Source organism: Sander lucioperca, chromosome 14 (genome assembly GCF_008315115.2).
Source record: "Sander lucioperca isolate FBNREF2018 chromosome 14, SLUC_FBN_1.2, whole genome shotgun sequence".
Lineage (NCBI taxonomy): Eukaryota > Metazoa > Chordata > Actinopteri > Perciformes > Percidae > Sander > Sander lucioperca.
In genome coordinates, this window is record NC_050186.1 from 33712008 (window position 1) to 33739212 (window position 27205).

The window sequence follows — 27205 nt, forward strand, 5'->3', positions numbered from 1 at the left end:
CCAAAAAGAAGTTGTTTGCGTCACATGTCATGAATTCGTCACATGACTGTCCCAGGGGGCAAACACAACAGGAAGAGTTTTCTCTTCGTTGTTGTTGTATACATTTTATTACGTTCAGAATATGACAGAGGAGCACACTGGACATAAGTTAGGTTGACTCCGTTCTCGCGGGTTGAAGGCTTTGTTTCACGGCGGCACGCGCTGTTGTCTTGCAAGACAAACCCGAAGTCCAGTACAAATTTGCCCGATTGAAGATAATCTTGATTATTCACCGAGGTATGTAAACATTTAGAAACGACTTAAGGCCTTTCTTGTATAAACGAGATCCGCTTGTTGTTTCGGCGTACATGTAACCTTTCAAGTATTATACAAATTCGTCAGAATACTAAAAAACTGTGACTAAATCGTTGGTTATGGCGGTAACGTTAACGTTGCACGTCGTTGTGGAAAATAGGAACCAACGTTAACTGGAGCTTCTGGGACACTCCAAATTGAACAGATATCTTGAATTTATCAAATTTCGCGACGTTATCAATGTTTGGTGTTTGCTAAGGGGGAGAGTAAATGCGAGCGCTTCCTTATTTATATATGTCCAGTATTATGATCATTTTGAATAGAGTTTGGCTTTGAGGTTTTTAAGAAAATGCAGAGCGGAAGGAATCAAAACTAACGTTTCTCACTACAGAAACAGTTACATTCAGACAGACAGCATTTTATTTTATGCTTACGTTACGCGTTTAACACATAAGCCTAGTGAAAAGTCGATGTATATCTTACTGTATCTGGTATTGCCATACCAGTGTTACACCCCTTCAGAAGCATATAGATAGATAGATATGTTTTGATGCATTTTAGGTTTCACTGTTTAAAAACGGTGTTTTTATAGTGCAGCCTGCCTTGTCAAAAAATAAATAAATAAATAAATGAAAAAATGGAACCTTAAACGTGATATATCTGCATATTCCCTATGTTGATAGATATTAATGAGTATCAGGATAGAAAAAGTTGAATTAGAGCATACTGTAATTACTTTTTCTACATACTGTATATTCTCCCAAAATGGTTATCATCATATTCTGCATATGACCAAAAAATAACCCTAAAACAAGTGAAATCTGCCAATACAGAAATGCTTAGTTTCTATCCACGTTTTGAAACAAGAATGAGTAAGACAGGTCACTGCATTAGAATATGGAGAAAAAAAATTAGGCTTGAATTCAGGATATATGTACTTCAAATAAGTGACATAAATGGGCTTTGACTTGGAAACGTGTTGAAATATTCTCACTGCACTGTCTATCTGATTTTGACTCTTTTAAAGAAAACATGGACTTTAAGAAATCCATTGCAGAAAAGAAGATTACTTGACGTGTTTTAAAAATGAAAATAATACCTTCTAACCAAATTGCCCAGATTGGACTTTATAGTGAGATTCCTCTAAAATGTATCTTGCCTCACGGACCAACTCTGGGTCAAATAATATGTTACCAAAGATAAAGAACCAATAAATGTACAATACAACAGTGACTACGTTTACATGCACACCAATATTCCACTATTATTCCAAATATGACAATATTCTGAATTTGATTTAGGTCATGTAAACAGCATATTCCGGTTGGATATTCCATATAAGGCCTTTTTCGCAATATAGTATTTTCCGATTAAAGCTATAGTGCGTAGTTTCTGTCGCCCCCATGAGGAATTCTAAGTAATGACAACAAAACTGTCGGGGCGTCCACATGACACAAGCCTTCTGTGATCGAGCACCCCCCCTCCTCCACGCAGCTGCTAGTAGCCAAGGAGGACACGGAGGATTAAAAAAACATGACGGACTCTTCAGAAGAGGTCATTATCTTCACTCGAGTTTCTGCGCAGGAAAATTACCGGACGACCCAATCTTCTGAACATAGTCACACTGAGAAATCCAGAGAGAGTTGTGTGGAGCTGATAGTCTTAATTAGCTTTGTAGCAACTCATTTTGTAATGGCTTGAATGTAACGGACGTTCATTAATATGAAAAAGTTCAACACGGTCTCACGCCAGTTCGTGAAATTGTGACGTTATTTTTAATCTATTGATTCGTGTACAAGAACACGTTTATCTTGTTTTTTTTTCGTGGTGGCCAGCACGAAATGGGAACCATCTATACGGAGGTTGGGTTTAGGAAAAGAAGAACGGGGAAAGCAAACGTCACAATCCCGGGACACGATCTGCGGTCTCTGGGGGACACGTGACAACAACAACGGGGCGGCGAGGTTGGGTTTAGGAAAAGAAGAACGGGGAAAGGACGCGTCACACGCCGGGAGACGGCCGCGGGGGACGCGCGACAATTACGGAACGGTTGTGATTAGGAAAACGACAACGGGGAAACAAAATGCCATACGAGGGCCACGATCCCCGGTCTCCTGTGTTGTTTGTCCCATCCGCCACCCCAACCAACCTCCTTACGCGGATTTTCGGCATTTCATACTACTCGCTACCGTAGTCGTGCTGTGATCACGGCATATGCTTCCCATTGAAATACATTAGTTTACATTTTCGTGCTGGCCACCACGAAAAAAACCGACAAAAAGGTGCCTGTGTACACGAATCAATAGAGAAATAACGTGACCAGACTGGGTTGAAAAGTTACACACTAAAGCGGTCCAACAAGTCCGCCACCGCTGGTAAACTTTGAAAAAATCGTATTTTGCACAGCTGCATGCAAACGGGAATATTAGCCTAGTGGAATATTCACTTTTATTAGCCATTATCGGAATATTGTCTTTTTCAGGATAAGGGCAAAAAATGGAATATTATGTGCATGTAAACGTTTTCAATGTCACAGATGTTTATGTTTTCACTGAAGGATTACACATGACTCAGACCAACGCTTGTACACTTTACAAAACACTGTGTTATACTGTACCTTGGCAGGGTCAGAGGTCACCATGGGCTCGGCAGTAGAGAGGACAGACGAACACGTGAGAGAGTACCTGATGTACCGCGGCTTCACCAGCACCATGAAGCACCTGGACACCGAGATCAAAGCCGACAAGGAGAAAGGCTTCAGGGTACGACTGATGGAAACACGGCCGGAACATTTGTCTGAAGAATTTGTGTAACCGTTGTTTTAGAGACCGACTATTCTTTTGTAAAGATTATTTTCTTTATTTATTATTTTAGTTTCCGACTTTGACCTCGGAAAATCCAAGTTCCGAAAACAATTGGAATGCACTATAAACCTCTACACATGGGCGTGCGCTCTACCAACTGAGCTACCTGGGCGCCCAGAGACAGAGTCTTTTAAAAAGGGATGACTTTTAGGTTTTTAAGATAATATAGCCTTGGGCGCCTGGGTAGCTCACCTGGTACAGCGCGCGTACCATATTGAGGTTTACTCCTCGACGCAGCGGCTGCGGGTTCGACTCCGACCTGCGGCCCTTTGCTGGATGTCATTCCCCTTACATGTCTCCAGCTGTCCTATAAAAATAAAGGCCTAAAAGGCCCAAAAAAGAATCTCGATAGCCTTTATTGTCATTGTACATTACGGGTGGGAATCACCAGAGGCCTCGCGACACGATATCATCACGATACTTATGTCACGATACGATATGATTGCGATTTTAAACATATTGCGATATATTGCAATTTATTACCTTTTTTTCCAACTTCAAATTTTTCCCAATTTCATATGATGTCCCCAAAAGGAAACTTTGTCAACATCTGTTTTATCTAAAAAGATCAATTTCTCTGTCTGTTCATCTCACTTCAATTGTATTGCTGCAAAATGGGATTGTCGAGCAGACAGACTGACCAACACATACAGTATGTAATAATACATCGATACTTGGCGTCTGTGTATCGATACAGTATTGCCACGGAAGATATCGCAATACTACACGACTAGTTTCTTCATACAGGAGTCGTCTTGAAGCTGTCATTACCAACAAAGGCTTTTCTATTAAGTATTAAATACATTTCAGCAAGTGTGTTCAATACTTTTTCCCTGTGTCATTTCACTTTATTACACACAACTTAGTTTATGGACTTATTTGTTTTAATATCTTTGTGTGTGTGGATTACTTGGGTTGTTACTGACAACTGGTGAAAATGTCATGCCGATAGCCCCATCACAAATATCTTTACTGAGAAAGATGTTGACGCGTTGAATGCTTATTTTCCCCGCTGTACATTCAGGGCATAAGATTTAAGAATAAATAGATAGATAAATAAGAATTGCACACGAGAGCGGGGCATTGATGAGATAAAGATGTCTGTAATCTGCAGGTGGATAAGATCATCGATCAGCTGCAGCAGTTTGTCCTGAACTTTGACCTGTTTGGTCTGAAGGAGTACTGGCTCTACCTGGACAGACGTCTGTTCTGCAGACTGGAGGATGTTTACAGGTCCACGGTCAACAAACTGAGAACCAGCCTGTACAGATACTACGTCATCAACACCATCCAGGTAACATCCTGTAGAGCAAGGGTCTTATAAGCCAAGGACCCCTTCTCTAAGAGAGAGAGACGGAGCAAGGACCCCTTACTACATGTTGTATAAAATCAAGTTGCATATTAAACTGGGCCTACAGTAACATGTGGGGCGGCCTAAAGCCTTCATACATACCTTTTTAGTGCATAGAATACTAAGAAATTAAAATAATTGTTGGTATGATTTCATAAATCATGTTTTAATGTTAAAAATACACAATGGCACAGTGAATCCTTAGGATATACTGGCTAGGCCAATAAGCCCATCATCAGTGTGCTTTTTTTTCACAAATAGGCTGATTTATATTTGCTAACAATATGTTGGATTCATGTTAAGACATTTACATTTTTGAAAAAACTTTCAAAAGTTGCAAAGAAACTCCCTTCATTCATTTTGCCTGATAATGGTCTAATACCGAAACGTCGCCCACTGTTACATTTGTTTTTTGTTAGACAGCGTGCGCGAGTTTCCCTGCAGCTTTGGACTTACTTATCCCCCTCCGACGCACCTGTCTCATGTTATAGATGTGTGAATTAATTTTCTGTACTTAAAAAAAAAAAAAACTTTCAAAAAATTGAGGACCCTCTGAGGACCCCTTGTTGAAGATTTCTGCTGTAGAGAGAGAGAAAAACCCACACTGTACGAACAGTTCAAAATCTCTCTTCTACGCCCATTTATCCGTCCTTTATTCCTTCTAGAAAGGAAACCTGGAGAAGACTCAGGAGTTTTTCCAGAAGCAGGCGTTGGAGCTGCAGAGTCAGGTCGAGTGGCGGGATTGGTTCATCCTGCCGTTTATCCCCACCCCCGAACAGAACCCCGCCTTCTCGCCGTACTTCTCCCGCCAGTGGTCCGACACCTTCCTGGTTTCACTGCACAACTTCCTGTCAGTGCTCTTCCAGTGCATGCATATCCTTTGGCTGAATCCTCAGCCGCAATGTTACAAGTTTGCAGTTTTAGTGAGAAGTGATGGTGAAGAAGTTATAACACATGGCTGAAAGTTTAAAGTGCATCTGGTGCACTGTGTCTGGGTGTAATTTAAAGGAACATGCTGACTTATTGGGACTTTAGCTTATTCCCCGTATCCCCCAGAGTTAGATAAGTCCATACATACCCTTCTCATCTCCGTGCTTGTCGTAACTCTGTCTGACGCACCCACCGCTAGCCTAGCTTAGCACAGATCCTGGAGGTAAGCGGCTCCATCTAGCCTACTGCTCCGAATAAGTGACAAAATAACGCCAACATGTTCCTATTTACATGTTGTGATTTGTATAGTCACAGCGTGTACAAATAACAAGGTCACATAAGACGCAGCCATCTTCTAACCGTATACAAACTGGGAACTATATTCTCAGAAGGCGAAGCACTGCTACTTCTGCTACTTGGGCGGAGTGATTATTACTCCAACTCTGAGCGAACTCCAGGCGAACTCTCTGCTCCTCACCACGGGGCTTCTCAGGTGCTGCGAGCAAATCACTCCGCCCAAGTAGCAGAAGTAGCAGTGCTTCGCCTTTCTGAGAATATAGTTCCCAGTATGTATACGGTTAGAAGATGGCTGTGTCTCATCTGACCCAGTTATTTGTACACGCTGTGACTATACAAATCACAACATGTAAATAGGAAAATGTTGGCGTTATTTTGTCACTTATTGGGAGCATTGGGATGGACTTATCTAACTCTGGGGGAAACGGTGAATAAGCTAAAGTCCCAATAAGTCTGCGTGTTCCTCTAAACTCTGGATTAGCTGGTTTCCAGTCCTTAACTGGTTGTCACCCCAACCGGTCCTGCTGAGTTTTGATGCTGAAGTCCAGAAGATGACGAGCCTGACAGAAGAAAACGAACAGCTCCGCCAGCTGGTGAGAATAAAATGATTTGTTTTTTAAGACTTTTTTCCAAGTCCCAAAGATAAATGCATATTATACATACTGCCTCCTGTTAACCAAGGCATGCACATGCCCATTATACTAGAATGTTCAGGAGATATACGGTTTGGGCGTGTTAGTTTAAATCGAGATTAGGTCTTCTAGAGTTAAAAACACTTGCGTGTGCACAGAGTTCACCTTTGGCTCAAAACTCCGCCTTAAAAACCAAAACATAGCAATGTAAATGTAGTCTCAGTGTGCAGGCATTCCTTTTTTTTTGGATGGGGCATTTGATCTCAACAGTCTGTTAAATGGTTTTCTTTGGCTCGATGTTATTGGGGTATATTTTTTTCTTGTCGTTGTATCTAACCTGTGTGTCTCGTCTTATCTCGTCCAGCTGTTTGTCCTGCAGACAGAGAGCCGGGACCAGAGAGAGGGAGACGTGATGGTCCACCACAAGCTGCCGGTCTACGTCCAAAACATGGACCGTCTGGGAGACACTGAGCTGTGAGACACTAACACCTCTGTCTTTACTGATGACTGACTGCAACTAAGATGGCTGCCGTCCTGTCAGGTTTTTTTTTAATGTTCATTGTGTTGATTTAAAAGACAGTGGACAACATTAACCAAAGTTATTTATTGGACAAGGACTCGATGCGTTTCTAACATGGCTGGTTCTACTGACCCAGAGGGGCTTTGCAATCCTTTGGGGCACCCAAGATGGCTGCCGTGCTTTAAATGAAATGGTAGTATGAAAGTATTATTTTTTGGATGTGTTAGGCTACATTTACATTGCTACGTTTTGGTTTTTAAGCGGAGTTTTGAGCCAAAAGCGATCTCCGAAGTGTTTTTAGCTCCAATAGAAGACCTAATCTGTTTAAAGTAACACGGCCAAACCGCACATCCCATCAACATTCTCGTATACTGGGCATAAACTGGGGTAAACTGGAGGCTGCATGTATACTTTGGCCATTGCTGGTAGTTGCCATGGTAACGTTAGTAGCTTAGTCTCAGAGAACGAGACGTCTGAACGTGACCCAATCAGGCGGAGAAACGTTGGTGTCGGTGGCGGTGTTGCCAAAGGTCTCCATTTGCCGCCGTTGAGACGGCAACACAACCTCGGAGAGTCCAAACCAAAACGGGTCAGAAGAGTTTTCAAATGTCTCCGGTTTAGGGGCTCGGAAACGCCAGAGCAGGGGGAATGAGAGGGGGAAACGCCAGAGCAGGGGGAATGGGAGGGGGAAACATTGCAAAAGATTTTAGTTTTTAAAAACGTAGCAATGTAAATGTAGCCTTAGAATCTCTGGATATCAACTGTTTAAAGATATCAGATTAAAACAAAGTTCTGCTTGTATATCAGTTTAATGCTTAAATGAAAAACAAAAACGGTGTTACAGATGGCAGCCATCTTAAATCTTCTCTCTAAATGGTCTTTCCATCCATTGCGGGTGTTGTGTTTTTTCACGCTAATGTCTTTAGTTATTGTTTCATTTCGTACCGCCAAACACAGGACAGACCCATGAAATGTTTCTGGTGTTAAAACGTTAGCATGCTAGCTTGTTTAATTTGACCTCAGTGCATTGACTGACTGCATTTGATTTACTGGTATTTCATTTTAAAAGTTTTACTAAAGCCCAGTTCAGACCAAAGATTTGTGACGAGGCGAGTTGAAACTTGCAACCAATTGCGTCTGCAACGTTCTGAAACCTGTGTTTACAACAATTTGACTAGACGGCACGGTGTATCGTCTCCATAGAAACAACTCTCTGTACTTCCATTCTAACTTCCAGCTTTTACGGCTTCTTTGCAGCTGGATATAATTTGTAGCCTCTTAAAACATGAATGAGGATAGAGATAGTGAGATGCTACAGTTACATTTTTACTTATGAAACGGTAGAAATGTTTTATTCCTCTGGTTCACTGCTTTGTTCGCACCCCCCTCTCTTCATTTACTCTCAAGCTCACCCTTCACAGCCTCTTTCCAAAACTCTGCCTTTTTCGACCAGCTTGTAGTTTGTAACTGACTTGACCAGCTGTCTTCGCTCCGCGCTGATTGGCTGTTAAAACAAGTGACGTCTTTCATGTTATAAAACCAGCAGTGGTGGAAGAAGTACTCAGATCCTTTACTTAAGTAAAATACTAATACCACACGGTAAAAATACCTCTGCATTGAAAATGTTACTTCGGGAAAATGTACTCAATGCAGAAAACTCCTCACATTTTAGAAACTGGAAACGATCCAAACAGTTCTGTCAATCAACTAATGCTGACCTTACACCAAACGAATTTTCAAGCGATTCCACCGTCGCAGACTATTTTCCAATATCGGAATGAAACTCTGAGAGTCTTGCTAGAGTTGGGGCGCCCCCGTCGTCTCAATCGTTTGGTGTAATGTGGTCATAAAACTCAGTCCCAGTCAGTCTTTTTCCTCGTCTTGATGTTACAACAAAATCAAACAAAATCTAAAGTTTGATGTCTTGGTAATGAAGTTAAATCACGTGAACATTGTCAACAACCAATGGGTGCGCTCCCTCCAGCACCACACAGGAAGCAGCAACAGCTAGATCCAGTGGTGTTTATGGTTGCTATGGCGCCGTGCTAAGCTAAACACTAAAGAGGGAAAGTTGCCAATTTTCAACCCTTCTGAAGCGCATCATCCAACGGTAGTTTTACTGCCGAATAAACACGGACCTCCGGGTACTGGAGACATTCATCTGCATGTACGGTAGAACAGAAAATCTGCAAACTTTCCCTTAAGCTACCAGCTAACGCTAGCGGTAGCTAGCTAGCTTGGTCTTGCAATGTGTGACCCTGTAAGATCCCCTGTCTTTACATATTATGACAGTCTTTAACGTTAGATGTGAGATGATTGTCTTTAGATGTGAGATGGTGTCAGACTGTAGTCTTTACAAAGTCTGTTCAGATTCTTCTAGTGTATGGTAGGCATAAGTGTTTAATCGGCTAATCATTTCAGCTGTACTTGTAGGCCTATATATTGTTGGTTAGTTTGATTTATAATAAAATGTATTTTCTAAATTACTGCTATTATGTGCTTTGTGTGCCAAATGCTTAATTTGTGAAGTAACTAGTAACTAAAGCTGTCAGATGATTGTAGTGGAGTAAAAAGTACAATATTTCTCTCTGAAATGTAGCGGAGTAGAAGTAGAAAGTGGCATGAAAAGAAAAGACTCAAGTTAAGTACAAGTACCTGACATTTGTACTTATGTTCAGTACTTAAGTAAGTATTAAGTAAATGTACTTAGTTACATTCCACCACTGAAAACCAGCCACTGGGGACTTGACAAGCTGAGCTGAGACGGGACAGTTTACACTGCTGCAACGTTTTAAAACGGTTTTGTCTTGTTGCAACTCTTTGGTCTGAACTGGGCTTAATATGTCAATTGTATAGAGTAGAACCCTTTGCTGAATTTTAGAACATAACATGGCCGGCCTCCTGCTAAATGAAGCATGTTAAAGTTCTTTGCTAATGAAGTACAAAGTATGATTTGCGTTATGAGATTTATCTCTGATTTCTCAGGATAAAGTAAATATTTTTAGAAGAAATCTTTAGTAATGAGAGAGACGTCAGATGTGTGAGACTAAAATAAGAATTCTGATTTAGTTTTGAGAATTTTTTAAAGTTCTTTCATTTCTAATGGTTTTGTTATTAATCATCTTCCCTAGAAACGGCAGTATTATGAGAGGAACATGTGATGTGGAGGGAGGAATGTGAGGAAGTTTAGTTTTTTTTCAGAGTGAAGTGAAGTTGTAACAAGTTGTCATTCAGAAACCTCGTATATCTTCATCACTTTAAAAGGACTTTGAGGCACTTTAAAACGACAAAACTGCAGAATTATTTTCTGTTTGTTCATATAAAATATATTTAAAAAACTTTTTAATGAACTTATTGTTAATGATACAGTATTTAAGCTGTTTGTCACTGTGTGCTGTGATGCAGTTGATGTTGCCAAATAAACAATTCACCTGATGAATTGTTGTTTTTTTGTCAGTACGATCCATTTTTTTTAAATTGTCCCTCACATGCTGACAGAAGACTGTAGACTTGGCTGACAAATAAAGTACACTTCAAAATGAATAGTAAAATTTAAAAAAAAATGTTGGTATGCCAGTAGATAAATAGTAAAGAAGTGATTTAAAGGCACAGTACTGTAGTACTGTAGTGATTTGGAGTACCTCAGACAGGTCATTCCAGAGCCGAGGAGTCCTGACACCAAAGGCACAATGCTCCTATTGTCACAAATCAGGTTTTAGTCTCAAATCGAGTCGCAGGAACAGCCTGCAGGTTTGTGTCTGAGTCTGAGGACCTCAGGCTGTTGCGGGTAGATCAACTCTGAGATATATTCTAAAGACAGGTCAAAGAGTTCAGTAAAATTAAACTTAAAATTGCGCCTTTGGAAAATCAAAACTGGTCCAATCTTGAAGATATTCGTCAAACAGAACAGACAGATACAGAGCAGCTGTGCAAGCCATATCGACCAGTTTGTACAACAAAATGTCAGCTCCACTGAACTTTGACTCCAAATACGCTGAGCCCACAACACATGTCCAATGAGATCCACGCCTTAGCAGGAGGTAGACGTTATGGGGGTTAAAATGTTAGTGTAGACAAAAAATGATTAAGAGGTTAAATTTGAATTGTTAACTCACTGATTCTACCAGGACATTACTAGAGCGGACAAGGGTACTAGAATAAAAATAATATTAAGATTGTCTACATTTCAGTGTAGTCCGCAGCATTGTTTTCTGCGCTTCATTCTATCCAACTATTCGCACTTGCACATTTGAGCTGAAATATCCTAACTGGAAGCCAGTATAGCATTCTGTAAAGGTTATAGACTCTTTTTGGAAGACCTGAGAGTAATGCATTGCAGTATCTGATCCTACCCTATGTATGGTAGAAAGAATAGCATCCTTAGGCTCAACCCCTATATAGAGTTTGGTGTCATCGGCATAGCAATTAAACAAATACTATGCTTGCAAATAATGAACACTAGTGGTAACATTTTCAGGCTATTTTTCAAAGAAGCCTTCATAGCATCCTAAGAAGTCATGACTGCAAATGTTTCTCAGAAGACATAAGAAGAAATGTCACAAAGTGCTTTTTCTTTCTGCAGCAGTGACTTTAAATGGTGTGGTCAAGAAATATCTAATTTTTTACACAGCATATGTAATATTGTAATAAGCAGATAATCACAAAATGTGTATTTTCCACTTGAAATACATAAAAGCAACTCACAGCTTAGCATGCAACAGCATCAAACATGCAGCGCTTAGTTCAGATAAATGATATTATAAAGACTGTGATCTGGACACCAGCTACTGTTAAACAAGACTAAAAGAAACAAGATGGCCCAACAACGTGAGGTTCCATGTGTCACAGTAATTGGCTGAATGCATTTCAAAGTTTGCACTGTTGTCGTCCACTGTTTAGGCTGCAATAAGACTGCATCCCTACAGCTAGCCAAGCAATTCCATGAGGCTGTAATGTTAATTGTTAAGAAGGTTACAAACTAGAGTTAGATAGATGAACCAAAGTTTTGAACAACCCTAAATGTTGACCTGTTGGTGGCACTAGTTAAAACCTCAGACGATCAACAAAGACAGTTGGCTTCATGTACCGACCAACATTATCTTTCCTAGGGCCACGCTGCTAGCTTAGCTAAAACAGCTGTTGATGTGTTTGCTTTACGAAAAATCTCATTTGCTTTGCTGACCAGATATCAAATGTCCTCATCTTCGTTCTCGTCTTTATGTGCTTTTGGGTTGGCTGTTGTCTTTGAAGTGATTCACGCTGTCATCTATGTTGTAAAGCTACAACATTATTACTGCTGTAATATAATGCATAGCGCTGGGTTGAGCTTTTTTCTCTAATCTCAACCAAACTCGTTGACGGTATCCACTAAGAGACAGCATCCCTGGCAACAGTAGGGTAAAGGTTTTTGTCAGTGCAAACATTACTTTCTTTTGCTGCTTCCTGTGGCCATAGTCAGCAACTTCAGCAACTGCTAATTTCTCTGTGCGTTAAAATATGTCTACATAAAAATATGGACCTCTAGGCAGTTTTTTTGCCAGCATGTCAGGTTTAAATGTTTATTTAGAAACAGCTACAGTGAGCTGATTTAGATGATCAGCCAAACCTTCAACACGTCACTGAGGTAAGTGACACCTGTTACCTGTTAGTCCTGTTGTATGGAAAACCACCGTCAGGCAGCGTCACAGGTTCTGACAATAGCTTCATGCACAAATTTGCACCGTTGACCAATAGCAAACTGTTGACAGTACTGACCTTTGCTAACTTGAAGAGCTACTGTGACTGACTAGCATGTTTCCAACTGGCAAGTGTGTTGGCTGTTAGCTTTCCAGCTACAGCAGGTTACGAACTAGTAACGACGAACTAGCAAGTAGTCCAAACAGGCTTCTACCACCACCTATTTTGCAAGGACACGCAGGTAAACTATTTGCACTTCACACTTTCTGGTGTGAGCAGAACTTAACAGAGATAAGGAGAGAGATAACATAATTAGGTAAGTTTCCATCCACCTGCTTTTATGCATGTGATAACAGGAGGACTTAAATGCCAGAAATAAAATAAAAATGCTCTGGGTTGTTTTCATTTCATTAAACCAATCACAATCGTCCTGGGCGGTGCTAAGCTCCGGACGCAGCGACGGTGGCTCTGCAAAATAGTCTCAGGAAGGAACTTGTTTTGGAGGAACATTTGCACCCTGATAAAAGAAAACGTCACAAACAATATTAAATGCAGTTAACTGTTCACACCATACAGTAACTTAGCTTAGATATTTAAATTAGCTGTATACATGGTTAAACGTTTTACCAGTCCATACTTCGTCCACAGCAATCCTGCCACAATCGGTCCCAAAACGTCCCAGTCAGAGAGTAAATGCCGTAAACCTATTCTTTGTAAATCTTTACAATCATTCCTGAAAGAACCAAGCAGGCCTGCCTTGTTGCATGATCCAAATTTTCTTCAAAACTTGCCTTTTTTAAGTGTGTAGCTTGCTAGCTCGAAGTTTGTTGTTGTTTCCCGAACGAACAGAGTTAAGGAATGGCAACACACAGAGAGCGGAAGGCAGGGGCCATCCGGCAGAACATCGCCGGGTGTGAGGCAATTATCCTGGAAACGTACCGTCGTCGTTCCAGATTACCACTGAAGCATCAACCTCTAGATACTAAAAATAGCAGCAGACCAAAACATCAGATCTGTGTGGAGCAATGAGGAGACTGTAACCTTTCTCACATTAATACATGAAACAAACAGAAATGCCATATTTCCATCATGTTTTGTACATCGTCTTCCATCGTTTCAAGTTTGACTGGCACTCTTTTAAAAGTTGTGTCATCTTGTTGCAGCCTCTACTTCTGCAAAGGTTTAATGTCACCTGACCGGAGAATTAGCTCCACCAGCTGTTTATCTCAGTGCCAACTCCTTATGTTCACATAACAGTAGTGGATGGATAGTGTATTCATTCGGAATTTCTTTTGCCAATTTTCTGGAAATTTGGTCAAAATCGTCGCTACATTTGGATGGAAACCTAGCTAATGGCGAGGCAAATGCACAACATGCGGTCTTTATCCTAAAATGTAGGCAATAGTAAAACAAAAGCAAATGTACCATATAAAGTCTGCATCAATGACAGACATGGAGTCTTATATTTAATGATGTTCAAGTCAGCTTAGGATACTTATGAAAACATTGAAGTCTACTGATGATATACTGTAGTATTGTACTCCACACCTTTGTTGTTAGTGAAGTTGTTTTACCACGTTGACATTTTTGGAGGTTGCTCCAAACCGAGGGTGACTCCAAAATGAGAGGAAATGTTAATTGATAGAAACTGGGTCAAGGTTTTGTTCTGCTCTTACCAGTGAATCTCTGCATGCTTTTAAGTCTTAACAAAATTACAGCGTGGATTCATTTTTTACTCATTCAGTGCTTTGTTATTAAACTTTGTCCCTTTTTGCTCTCTCCCCCGCCCTCTTAGGGACTTGGTGTCGAGCCAGCGCCCTGTCAGCACCACCACCACTTCTTCCAGAAACTTCTTCTCTACATTCCTGCCACAGGGCAGACGCACTCCGGGTAAAGTGCCTCAGTTCACCACCGGGTCCTCGCCAAGCCAGTTAGCAGTGGGCAGGAAGGACCCACCGACCAACCTGGTAAGAGTGGGGCATGTTTTCAAAAGATTAAAAGCTCAGCGGGATTGAAAACAAGGAATTATACAAATTTTTAAAGCAGATCACTGCAGCAGCTGAATTCCAGAATGTCCAATGAACTTGGTGCAGTTGCGTGGATTATTTTAAAAATTGTGTGCCTTTGATTGTGACCAATCAGAGGTCCAAGAGCTAAAGCATGATCAGCTGCAGTCCCTTTAATGTCCACTAGTTGCTGATCCAAAAAAACACTGACTGTATTGAAGTCTATGGGAAACCCCTTAACAACTTCCAAACCAAAAGACAAAGTCCAGAAGTTTTTTTACATAAGTTTAGCTCCCGAGAGATCATTGGCCTTCTGATTCTGTGAGTCTGATTGGAGATTTTGAAAATGACCATCCCGTCATCATCGATTATTCAGAGGCATGGAACTCTAAACCCAAACTGACCATCTCTCAGTGGCTATCCTGATCTTAGAATTGTTAGACAGGCATCTCAGTCTGTCACACTACCACCAAGGCCAGGCTTTAAAACGTCTCTTCGGAGACCTGTAGGGAGCAACACAGATGTTCCGGTTATGCTAGTTATAGCTGTAATCTCTGGCGGCCATTTTGTTGGTTCCCAACATTATGAGTGGCTGATAGATTTCTGACCTGAGATCCTCTTCTGTATCTAAAATTAATTTGTCTTTTCTAGCCTGCAAAGTGCAAAGAGGCGGTCCAAGCTAAGGAGGTGAAGCCAGTTTCCAGTCAGGCATCAACCAGTGAACCTGCAAGCTCCCAGTCCCAACAGTTAACAAACCAGTCAACAAATCAGCCTACAAACCAGCCGTCACATCCCAGACACAAGAGAATTCAGGAACATGAGAAAGAGAGGAAGGAGCTTTTCTCTAAACCACCATCACAGGTACCCTAAGGGGGGGGCTGGGGGAATAGGTATTCAAACTGTAATCACAGCAGTTTGGTGTGCTTTTACAAAATCAGCTTTCATTGTTCAGTCAGTTTTTATTAAAGGAATAGTTTAACTTTTTTGGGAAAATGAGTGTGCTTTCTTGCCAGGCAGAAGATGATATTGCTCTCATATGTTTGTACGTTAAGTATGTAACTAGAACCAGGAAGAGATTAACTTAGCTTAGCATTAAGACTGGAAGCAGGAGGAAACCGCTACCCTTGCTCTCTCCAAAGTTTTAAAATGCACCTGCCAACACCTCTGAACTGCACCAATTAACAAGTTCTATAATTTTTGTTAAACGTAAAAATGAAAAATTGGGGTTTTGACAGGTAGTGGAACTAATTGTGGGTGAACAAGCAATCCTTGCTACAAATACATTCCCTTGAATGAACTGTTTTAACTTATTGTCTGATTGTGACTGAACTAGCAAGCTAGCAAAGTGGTTATTAGCTAGAGGTAGAAAGCTAGCTAGTTGGGTGAACAGTTTTGGCTGACCAGTGCCAACATGTTACCAGCTAGCTGGCATGCTACCGGATAACTGGCTAACGACTGTAGCACCTTCACCTAACCCGTAGGCAGTCACTCGCACGCCAAGCTTCCAGCACCATCATCTGAGGACAAACAAATACATGTTTGGGTACAAACAAATGTGGGTAGGTCCTCCCTTGCTAGTCAGTGAGGATAACCATACAGTAGCACATTGGCTTTAATATTAACACATAGCACTGGTACAAATAGCTTCTCTCATTGACCAGGATGAAAGAGCTGCTAACGCTGGTTGATTGATGTTAACATTACTGTAGCTTAGCTAACTAGCCTAGCAAAAAAGTCAGATGACTGCTAATTTTATAACAACATTGTGTAACTGTAATTCAGTGCTGCAACAAAGACTACATGATGCCTTTAAAAGCAACAGGCGAATAAATGATGAACATTGACTTAAATACCAGCTTGTTTAAGTGACAGTATAGTGTGTTCGCCATTTTGGAGTGGTGTTTGAATTCTCTGCGGTTATTTTCGTTCACTATATAGTCCACTATATAATACCCACAATGCACAGCTAATTTGAACGTACATAACGTGTACCCTACATTTTACTCCTGTATACCACAATGCAACGCAGCTATGTTTTCCTGCAGGTGAAGAAGAAGCAGAAGGAAACTGAAAAGAAAAAATGGAGCAGGCTTTCGTTTCTAAACAGTGGAAATGGAACATGCACCATATACAGTGCTAAGCATAAGTGAATACTGTACACCCATGCTAAAGTTGACCAAAAAGAGGAATAAAGAATAATCTTTTGGAAATTGATCTTAATGCCTTTAAAAAAAATTTGGAAAGATCCAACCTTTAAGGACACCAATTTTCTTTGTGAAAGAATAATGTTACGTAAATAAATAAATGTTCTTCCTTAAAATACAGGGGGCATAAGTAAGTACACCCCTATGTTAAATTCCCATAGAGGCAGGCAGATTTTTATTTTTAAAGGCCAGTTATTTCATGGATCCAGGATACTATGCATCCTGATAAAGTTCCCTTGGCCTTTGGAATTAAAATAGCCCCACATCATCACATCCCCTTCACCATACCTAGAGATTGGCATGGGGTACTTTCCATAAAATCATCTCTCAATGCAAATCAAACCAGCTATTAGGCTAACTGACATAAAACCATGCCATGCCGTGGAAGTCAAGGCTGTAGCCAAAACCCGGAATGGAGTTTAATTTATTAGGGCATTCCTCAAGTGGGAAGGATTTGACTGACGGCGCTCTGAAAAGTGAGCAGACAAATGCGATGAATTAGAGACTTTACTTAGGCATGATCAGCTGTTCCATTCAAATGAACTGCATTATGTGTGAAGTATAGCTTTCTGGGACTGGACGTTGATTGCATTTACACTGACAACATGATTCCACGTGTATTCTTTTAGACACCAGAGAAGAAGGGAGATGCAGGAGAGGTAGAGCCTCTCGGCGAGGCCTCCAGCGATTCTCTCGACTCCTGCTCAAACAGCAGGAGCTGCGGAGGAGCAGCGGAGGGAGGAGGTCTTTCAGTGGAACAGCCTTTCATCAAACTCAGCCAGGAGGAATACGGAGAACACCACTCCTCCATCATGCACTGCAGGTCTGCCTTCCAAACCCTTCCAGTTTGGTTTAACTGACCCCACCCCTTCCTCCTCACAGGATTTCACACATCTATGAGCCTGCTTGGTTTCTGAACAAAGTAACACCATCTGAAGAAATGAAGATTTTTAACCACAGACGGACCCGACTGGCTTTTAAAGTCACATAAAAGATAGTCTCGCATTGCCAGACCGTCCTCCACAGCGCTGCGGAGGAGGGTCTGGCTAGTCCACACAGTATTCCAGGATAGGAAAACAAGTACTCTGGTTTATTGGCATTTCTTTCAACCAATCACAATGGTCTTGGGCCAGGGTTTCCGTGGGGTCTTAAAAAGTCTAAAATTATTTAAGACCTAGAACATAATACTTCAGTGAATTTCAGACTTTTTAAGGCCTAAAAATTTTGATTTTGAAATTTTAGAGTTTTTCAAACAGGTCTTGATTTTCCTACGTCCATGCAACGCTACCTCTAATGCTCTTTTTAATTTATTCTGTGGTGTTGTAGTTCTTTCTTTCTCCAGTCCAAATATAATTTCGCTGTATTATGACTACAAATGAGACCAACATGCAACTTACATTGCAGCCAGTCAGCTTCCGTGTCATTGGTGCGAGTCTCTTTCAGATTGTACCACAGACATAAAACAGATTTTATTCTTCGGCTTTGGGGAAATGCAAGTTTAGCGATACTTGGCTTAATAAAACTTAATTTAGGGCTCAGTTGATGTTGTGATAAAGGTATTAAATTTCATTCATAACGATCTTATAAAGGTCTTAAAAAGTCTTAAATTTGACTCGGTGAAACCTGCAGAAACTGTGGGCTGCGCTAAGCGCCGGACAGAGCAACGGAGCCTCTGCAAAATAGCCTCGGGAAGGAACTTGGTTTGGTAGAACATGTGTACGATTTGAGGAGCAGTTAACCATAGTCCTCATAAATCCACTGGAGTTTAGAATGTCAACACAAAGAAAGAGGAAGGAGAGGGACATCCGGCCGAAATTAGGGACATACGGCGGAATTTCCGGATGTACCGGAGCAAACCCGGAAGTGGAACGTCGTCCATGTAGACAACATAAAAGATAATAACAAAACCTAAAACACTCATTCTTCTCTCTTTCTTGCATTTCTCCTTCTTCCAGGGTCGACTGTTCTGGTCGCCGGGTTGCCAGTTTGGACGTAGATGGAGTCATCAAGGTAAATCTGCATCATTTATCTTTTGGGGTTGTACAAACATCCCCTAGTAAACAAAACATCAGTTGGTTATAGAGCATTCTCCTAGCCTCCTAGAACTCACCATTGGCAGGGCTCAATCCGAGGGGCGGGATAAACGGTTGTCTTTCAAATTCCCTCTGCACGCAATAGGATAGCTCTACAACCAACCAGAGCAACGCTAGTTGATAGATTCAACTTTTGCCGTATCCGGTCGGCAAAACTCTGAACACATCTTCCTTTTTTAAGAATGACTTCAGTGCCGTTCTTTGTTCTTTTCTCAAAGAAAAGCTTAACTCCAAGTCTTCCAGAGTCACAGCCAAAGCCGATTCCAAAGACCGCTGTTCGCCAGCAGCAGCAGCCATCTTCTTTGTTTTCAAGTAGCAGGGAATTCACGCATTCACGCATTGGTTTTTCCAGGTCGCAAGCCAACGGAGAGTTGCTACACGACCCTGGCTGCAAATTACATTTGCTGCCACTAGGGAGCGTCTAGATTTCTAGGCTAGCATTCTCCTACCGTGCCCCTCATCTTCGGAATGGCCTCCCACTACATGATAAAGAAGCTCACTCAATTGACATTTTTAAATCACTTATTGTCTTATGTTGCTGGTTTTGTATTGTTTATTAATACTGATTTAATGCTGTTCAATTGTTTTCTTGCTGTCTGTTATTTCTGTGTTCCTTTTAATTGTAAAGTGCACTGAGACCATGTCTAATGGTGATGTTACACTTTAAATACAGTTTGATTGATTGATTTTCCTCAGGTGTGGTCATTCAACCCCATCATGCAGACCAAAGCAACCATCATGTCCAAGTCTCCCCTGCTGTCTCTGGAGTGGGCCACCAAACCAGACAGACTGGTACGAAAAACAAACGGACTGCACATTAACTGAGTACAGTGACTCTAGTCTCGCGTTGCCAGACCTTCCTCCACAGCGCTGCGGAGGAGGGTCTGGCTAGTCCACACGGCATAAAATACGATTTTTTTTTTATCATAAACTAAACTTCCCAACAATGTGCAGGTCTACAAGTCCAGCTGAAATGATTAGCTGATTAAATACTTAGTTGATCGACAGAACAGTTTGGATCGTTTCCAGTTTCTAAAATGTGTGAGGATTTTTCTGCATGGAGTACTTTAAGTACAATTTCCTGATGATACTTACATACTTTTACTTAACCAACATTGTCAAAGCAGGACTTGTACTTGTAACAGAGTATTTTTACTAGGGATGCACCAAATCCAGATTTTTTTGGGTTCGGCCGAATACCCAATCCACTGGTTAAGATTCTGCCGAAACTGAATACCGACTTTTTGGATGCTTTTATATAGGCCTTAGTGGTCCCCTAATACTGTATCTAGATTCTCTTTTATATAGGCCTTAGTGGTCCCCTAATACTGTATCTAGATTCTCTTTTATATAGGCCTTAGTGGTCCCCTAATACTGTATCTAGATTCTCTTTTATATAGGCCTTAGTGGTCCCCTAATACTGTATCTGGATTCTCTTTTATATAGGTCGTAGTGGTCCCCTAATACTGTATCTGAAGTATCTTTTATATAGGCCTTAGTGGTCCCCTAATACTGTATCTGAAGTCTCTTTTATATAGGCCTTAGTGGTCCCCTAATACTGTATCTGAAGTCTCTTTTATATAGACCTTAGTGGTCCCCTAATACTGTATCTGGATTCTCTTTTATATAGGTCGTAGTGGTCCCCTAATACTGTATCTGAAGTCTCTTTTATATAGACCTTAGTGGTCCCCTAATACTCTATTTGAAGTCTCTTTTATATAGGCCTTAGTGGTCCCCTAATACTGTATCTGAAGTCTCTTTCCTGAAATTCAGCCTTGGTGCAGAATTACAGCCACTAGAGCCAGTGCCACAATGAGCTTTAATTAGAGCGTGCAATTTGTGTGCCTGTAGCTTTAAATGCTATTGAGGAGGAGAGGGGGGGCAAGATGGAGAGTGGGGGTGTGGCCTTGACCAACTGCCATGCTTTGTTCGTTTTCAAGCCATGATGTCTCTCTCTTTCTCATGGGCGGGCCAAATTATCTGGGCAGGCAAAGCAGAGAAAGGGGAGGTAACCTTTCCCCTGATGACGTCCTAAAGGGAAGATTCCAGATCGGCCCATCTGAGCTTTCATTTTCTCAAAGGCAGAGCAGGATACCCAGGGCTCGGTTTACACCTATCATCATTTCTAGCCACTGGGGGACCATAGGCAGGCTGGGGGAACTCACATTAATGATAAAAAACCTCCTTAAATTAAATTATTCATGCCATGGGACCTTTTAAGACAAGTTTTTAGCTGTGACTGTCCTTCCTTTGCCGTACCTGAAGTTGCTGCATTTTGGCTGCTGTCTGTAGATTCCTTTATGCACAACTCGTATTCTTTCAGATGTTTCATACCAGATGTTGTAACAGCGGTGATGTTGTGTATTGTTTAGGGTCCTCGCCACCACGAGACAAATCGGGAGATTGAACATGTAGCTGGACTTGAATCGCCTTCTTTTTTGACTGAAAGAACTGCTAAACAACACTTTTTCTGCTCACAAGTTCCGTTTTCACTTTCTCACAGCCTACTGCATTGAACGCTCCATCTACGTAAACACCTTCCCGCAAAGCGTAGCGCGCGTAGGGTTCGGTTCGGTGGGAAAAAATTGTAAGGTTCGGCAGAAACCAAACCACGTCAAAAAGCCCAATATTCAGCCGAATCCGAACCCTGGATTCGGTGCATCCCTGATCTTTACTGTGTGGTATTACTACTTTTACTTAGGGAAAGGATCTGAATACTTCCTCCACCACTGCTAACAAGTGTACTAATGTACATCATGTCACATTATGGGAATTACCTCCCATGTTGGGACTACATTTTAAGGTCCTTGGTTTAGGTTAGGCGTTCTGTAAGGCATATCGTAGGTTATAGTAAAGGTTAGCATCTCAGGTTAATGTATGTAGGTCAATGAAAGGGCCCTCTAAGTAACAATAACTCTGTGTGTGGTCAGTTGTTACTAGGCAGCGGTGTTGGCACAGTGCGGCTGTATGATACGGACGCCAAGAAGAATCTTTATGAGATGAACATCGATGAAACTCATCCACGGTAAACCTGCTCTGTTTTTGATTTTTTAACACACATTTCTCTGAATTGAGTGAGTTTAACTGGTTTAAATTCCGTTGCCACCTGATGATGATGCTATATGTAAATGTATGTGTACCAAGACATTGGACTAAACACCAGAGGTTTGCTGTTTCAGAGGGAGTTTAGTCTCGCATTGCCAGACCTTCCTCCACAGCGCTGCGGAGGAGGGTCTGGCTAGTCCACACAGCATTCCGGGATGGGAGAAAAACGCGCTCTGGTTTATTGCCATTTCTTTAAACCAATCACAGTCGTCTCGTGCGGTGCTAAGCACTGGACGCAGGTACGGTGGCTCTGCAAAATAGCCTCGGGAAGGAACTTGTTTTGGTGGTACATGTGCACGTAGAGCTCTAGAATGAAAATGCCTGTCGAATTTGAGAATTTTACTCAAAAAAAACAAAAAAATAAATAAATAAATATATATATATATATAAATATATAAATATATATATATATATATATATATATATATATATATATATATATATATATATATATATATATATATATAATTTGTAGTCGGTTCTAGCTTGGAGGATGTTTCCCAAATCAACTGGAGTTTAGGATTCCAACTCTAAGAAAGCGGAAGGTGAGGGACATCCGGCTGATAATGAGGGACATCCGGTGGAACCCTCAGGCGGCATCGGAACAATCCCGTAAATTAAACTTCGTCGATAAAGACTAGGGGGAGTTAAATGCTGGAACATTTACTTGACCAAATAGACTAAATCTGAGACTTGGGTAGAAACTACATGCTTGAGTATTGCATTTTGTCAAGTAGCGATGAATAATGCTTGTTGTTGAAGTACACATTCTGATGTTAATATGTCCCTCCACTGTCTCCCAGGATCTTGTCTTTAGCCTGCAGTCCCAGTGGTTCGTCGTTTGTCTGCTCAGCTGCAGCTCTCAGTCGATCCGGAAGTGTCGACTCTGCACCTCGACTCCCGATACCGGTGTCTGGACAGCTGCTGCTCTGGGACACCAAGACTGTCAAACAACAGGTAAAAAAAACAAGCTAGTTCAGGAATAGTTTTGTAGTTAATAGGCTAGTGCATCAGAGCAGTGCTAGCAGTTAAAAGTGTATTCCACCAATTTTGAATTGCACTCCTACAATACCGACTGACTCACAATGGACTGTTTCCAAAATGATCAAAAACAGATGGGAAACATGACCATGTTTTTCAAAGTTGGGAACGTTCAAGTCATCAGACTAATCACGATGGTTGTAAAATTGGTCAAGTGAGGGTTTGAACTAATTGCATTGACTATGTAACATTATCCATTAAATTTAGGTTAATTTACTGTGAATGATGGACTTTGGCTGATGTGAAGCATCCGTGTTTGTTTGCGTTTTCAGACATCACCATATTATTAAGCGCCAAGAAATATCAGTTTTCAGAAAAGATTTTTGTCATAATTTACAACTTGGATGTTGACATGAAAGTTATTTACAAGTCATACAATCATTAATGCTACTATGTTAGCATGCTCACAGCTGCCAGGTAAACACATTTGTTTGCTTGCCACTATCATGCTAATATGCTAACATTGAGGATGTAACAATCAGCTCTATGGTAATGTTTAGCATGTAATGTTTATGCACGCTAACATGATCAACGTTACACGGTAACACTAATATGGTAATTGTAGTGTTAGCATTAGTATGTTTAGCATACAGTACCTGGCTTTGTGGAAGACTTAGGTAGGCGTATTCGGTTGGGGGATTTAGGTGCCATTCCTCAAGAAAATGTGACGTTTTTCAATAATAATTGAATAACATTTTGTGTCTCTAAGTGGTTTTTTTGCATCTCATTGTAGTCGCGTTTTATCGCTTTTTGGTCATTTTTGTTTTCTTTGGGGTTATTTTGAGTGTGGTCATGTGGCATCTCTTTGTAGTCATTTTGTGTCCCTTTGTGGTAGTTTTGTGTCTCTTTTTTCACATCATTTTGGACCGTTCTTATCATCATATCTGTCTAAAACATTGGAAAAGCTAGAGGAGATCATAAATAAATAACACTCAAAAAGCTTAAAGATAAAACTTAAAGCTAAAGAAGTCCAACTACAATCATTAGATCTAAGAAAAAATCTTTTAGTACATTCATTTAGCTTAGGTGCTGCCTAAAACGGCTCGGGTGCTGCACCTAAACCTTATATAGCAGGGAAAACCCTGCATAAGCTTTAGTGTATTTAATTCATGTGACTGTAGTATAATCAGTGTGCTTTCTGTCTCTCAGCTCCAATTCTCTTTAGAACCTGAACCAGTAGCCATTAACTGCACAGCCTTCAACCACAATGGAAACCTGCTGGTGACCGGAGCTGCTGACGGAGTCATCAGACTGTTTGGTCAGTGTTTATCAGGAATACAACTGATGATTATTTTCATTGTAGATAAATTATTGAATCATTATTTTCCTCTGCTGACTTTTTACGATCACTTACAGTGTAAAATCTCAGAAATGATGACAGATGACCTTCATTGCTTCAAGAGCTCAAAGTGACATCTTTAGAAATATGTATTTCTATAAAAGTGTATAAAAAAATAGGCTACGTTAAATTATTTCAAGGGACATTAATGATGAGGGGGTCCCTAGTATATTTCCTATCCTGTAATGCAGTGATTACCAACCAGGGGTTCTTCTGCTGTTGTCAGGTTGTACGTGGAAAGATTGTGGAGTAACTCAACTAATTTGAAAATTTTAATGATGATGTGATTAAAAAATATATATCAGCTGTAGTGCCTGAACACTACATGTTGCAGTTATGTAACAGTGTGTAAACTAGTTAGCAAGCGAGCGAAAATAAGTAGCTGAAAGTATTGCATGACCGGCTAAATTGGTTGGTTAAAAGTACTGACTAAACCGTTGAAATAGTTAGCTAAAAATACTGACTAAACAGTTGAAATAGTTAGATAAATGTACTGACTAAATAGTTTAAATAGTTAGCTAAAATGACTAACAAACAGTTGAAGTAGTTAGCTTAATGTACTGACTAAACAGTTGAAATAGTTGGCCAAATGTACCGAGTAAACAGTTGAAATAGTTAGATAAATGTACTGACTAAATAGTTGAAATAGCTAAAAATACTGACTAAACAGTTGTAATAGTTGGCTAAATGTACTGAGTAAATAGTTGAAATAGATAAATGTACTGACTAAATAGTTGAAATAGTTAGCTAAAATGACTAACAAACAGTTGAAGTAGTTAGCTTAATGTACTGACTAAATAGTTGAAATAGTTAGCTTAAAGTACTGACTAAACAGTTGAAGTAGTTATATAGTAATGGAACAATGGTTAGGGTTAGAAACATTCAGCTTCACTTTAAGTTGTAGTAGTAGTTGACAACAAGTATGAAAATAATTAACAATATCCGCTTTTATATAATGAATAGTGTTATGCATTTGGTAAATATATAGGGAATTGATGAAGACCATTGCTGTAAGTGGTCCTTGGCGGAAAAAAAGATTGCGAACCTCTGCATTTAACAGCACATTGTGCAGTACAGTACATTAACGTGTAGCTACATTCAGTTGCTGTGTGTAAACCTAGTTCTACTTTTTTGATTTTGGAGTACTTTCTGTAACATTTACGTATGAATCACACAGTCCTCTGAATTCTCTGCTGTAGATATGCAGCGGTACGAGAGCGCTATGAGCTGGAGAGCTCACGACGGAGAAGTTTATAGTGTAGAGTTCAGCTACGATGAAAACACCGTCTTCAGCATCGGAGAAGATGGCAAGGTGTGTGTTTATTTTGTAGAAAACCCATCATGATAACAGAATTTCTACAGATCATAATAATGTCTTTTAAATCTTGGACTTTAAAAAACATCTTACAGAGCAAGTTTCATGTTTGAAAATGAACTGCCACAACTGTTATGAGTATACTCTGTGTGTGTGTGTGTGTGTGTGTGTGTGTGTGTGTGTGTGTGTGTAGTTCATCCAGTGGAACATCCATCGGTGTGGGGTGAAGCAGTCGGATCAGGTTTTACCTCAGGACGCCACCGGGCCCTTCATCCTGTCAGGATACAGCGGATACAAACAGGTAGTTAGTGTTTCCATGGTAAACAGGTTTACTTTACAGACAGCAATAGCTTTTTATGTTTGTTTATATTTATAATTTACTTCTCTTTTACTAAAGCACTAGCCAACCTGGATGATATCACAGTTTTAATAAATAAGGTCACAGGACAATAAATGTTGCTGATGGAGTACTAGGTCAAAGAGTGAAACGGATCAAATAAAATGAAGGCAATGACGCATGGATGTCTCAACTTGTGAATGAACTCTTGTTCAGGTTCAGGTTCCTCGAGGTCGACTCTTTGCCTTCGACTCTGAAGGCCAACACGTCCTGACCTGTTCCAGCACCGGAGGACTCATATACAGAGTAAATACACCTTCATAAGACAAGATGCATCTTTATTTATCCTGAGGGAAATTGCTGTGCAGCAGTTGCAATTCATCATCGTTTGTGCAAATCTTGTTCACACTCAAGTGAACAAACTCTAAATTATCGTGAATATATTTTTTTTCAGCTTCTTATATGGCTCTTTAAAATGTGTTTTTTTTTGTATGATTTTGATTTTATTTCAGCTTTTTTTTTTAAATAAGTTAGACAAACATAAGTATTTGCAAATAGTTATTGTAAAGTTTTTACTGGTTAAACCAACATGAACATTTTCATTTTAATTACTTTTTTTGGTCATTTGTAGATCACTTTTGTGTTTCTTTTGTTTTCCCTTGCTGAATCAAAATGAATATTTTCGTTAAAACTGTTTTATATTTAGATTTTATAACGTGTCTCCCTTTCACCTTCCTCTCTTCCCAGTTGACCAATGGGGAGCCGGCTCTGGAGAGTGTACTGTCACTGGGTGGGCACAAAGCGCCAGTGGTGACAGTTGATTGGTGCTCGGCGGTGGACTGTGGCACCTGCCTGACCGCCTCCATGGACGGGAAGATTAAACTGAGCACGCTCCTGGCACAGAAGTCCTGAGTGATGACCTGATACACCTGAGGGGTCAGAGGGTTTATAATCAACTGATTCACTTTGCTCAGTCACTGATGAAGATTATTCCATAATCTGATAAATACAGGATCATCTCTTCCATGATGTGAAAACTCACCAACCTGTTATTAATTCATATTAACATTAAAATCCCACTGAAAGTTCAATCTGAGGGCAGGTTTCTTTCTAAAAGCTACATCCAATAATTTTTCTATGGCTGCTATACGGGGCAGAGGAACTTCACAATAGTACTACAATAAAACACTGACACCTTATG

At 40.5% G+C, this 27205-nt stretch overlaps 1 protein-coding gene across 1 annotated transcript; it reads left to right on the forward strand.

The window, feature by feature from the left end:
• Positions 1-27095, forward strand: wdr91 (WD repeat domain 91). The gene is made up of 18 exons (XM_031287277.2): positions 1-276; positions 2920-3056; positions 4273-4452; positions 5175-5382; positions 6247-6329; positions 6733-6842; positions 14360-14531; positions 15222-15431; positions 17404-17597; positions 18730-18784; positions 19564-19659; positions 21798-21892; positions 22776-22929; positions 24163-24271; positions 25552-25664; positions 25861-25968; positions 26221-26310; positions 26752-27095. The coding sequence occupies exons 2-18, from the start codon at positions 2934-2936 to the stop codon at positions 26914-26916; spliced, it is 2265 nt and encodes a 754-aa protein (XP_031143137.1). The 5' UTR covers positions 1-276; positions 2920-2933; the 3' UTR covers positions 26917-27095.
• The last annotated feature ends 110 nt before the right edge of the window (positions 27096-27205 follow it).

Bases quoted from the DNA above. Each gene is read 5' to 3' on its own strand.
- wdr91 (XM_031287277.2), top strand. From the start codon at position 2,934: ATGGGCTCGGCAGTAGAGAGGACAGACGAACACGTGAGAGAGTACCTG. The intron at 5,383-6,246 runs ATATCCTTTGGC...ACTGGTTGTCAC, and splicing joins AGTGCTCTTCCAGTGCATGC to CCCAACCGGTCCTGCTGAGT. The intron at 21,893-22,775 runs GTAAACCTGCTC...ACTGTCTCCCAG, and splicing joins ATCGATGAAACTCATCCACG to GATCTTGTCTTTAGCCTGCA.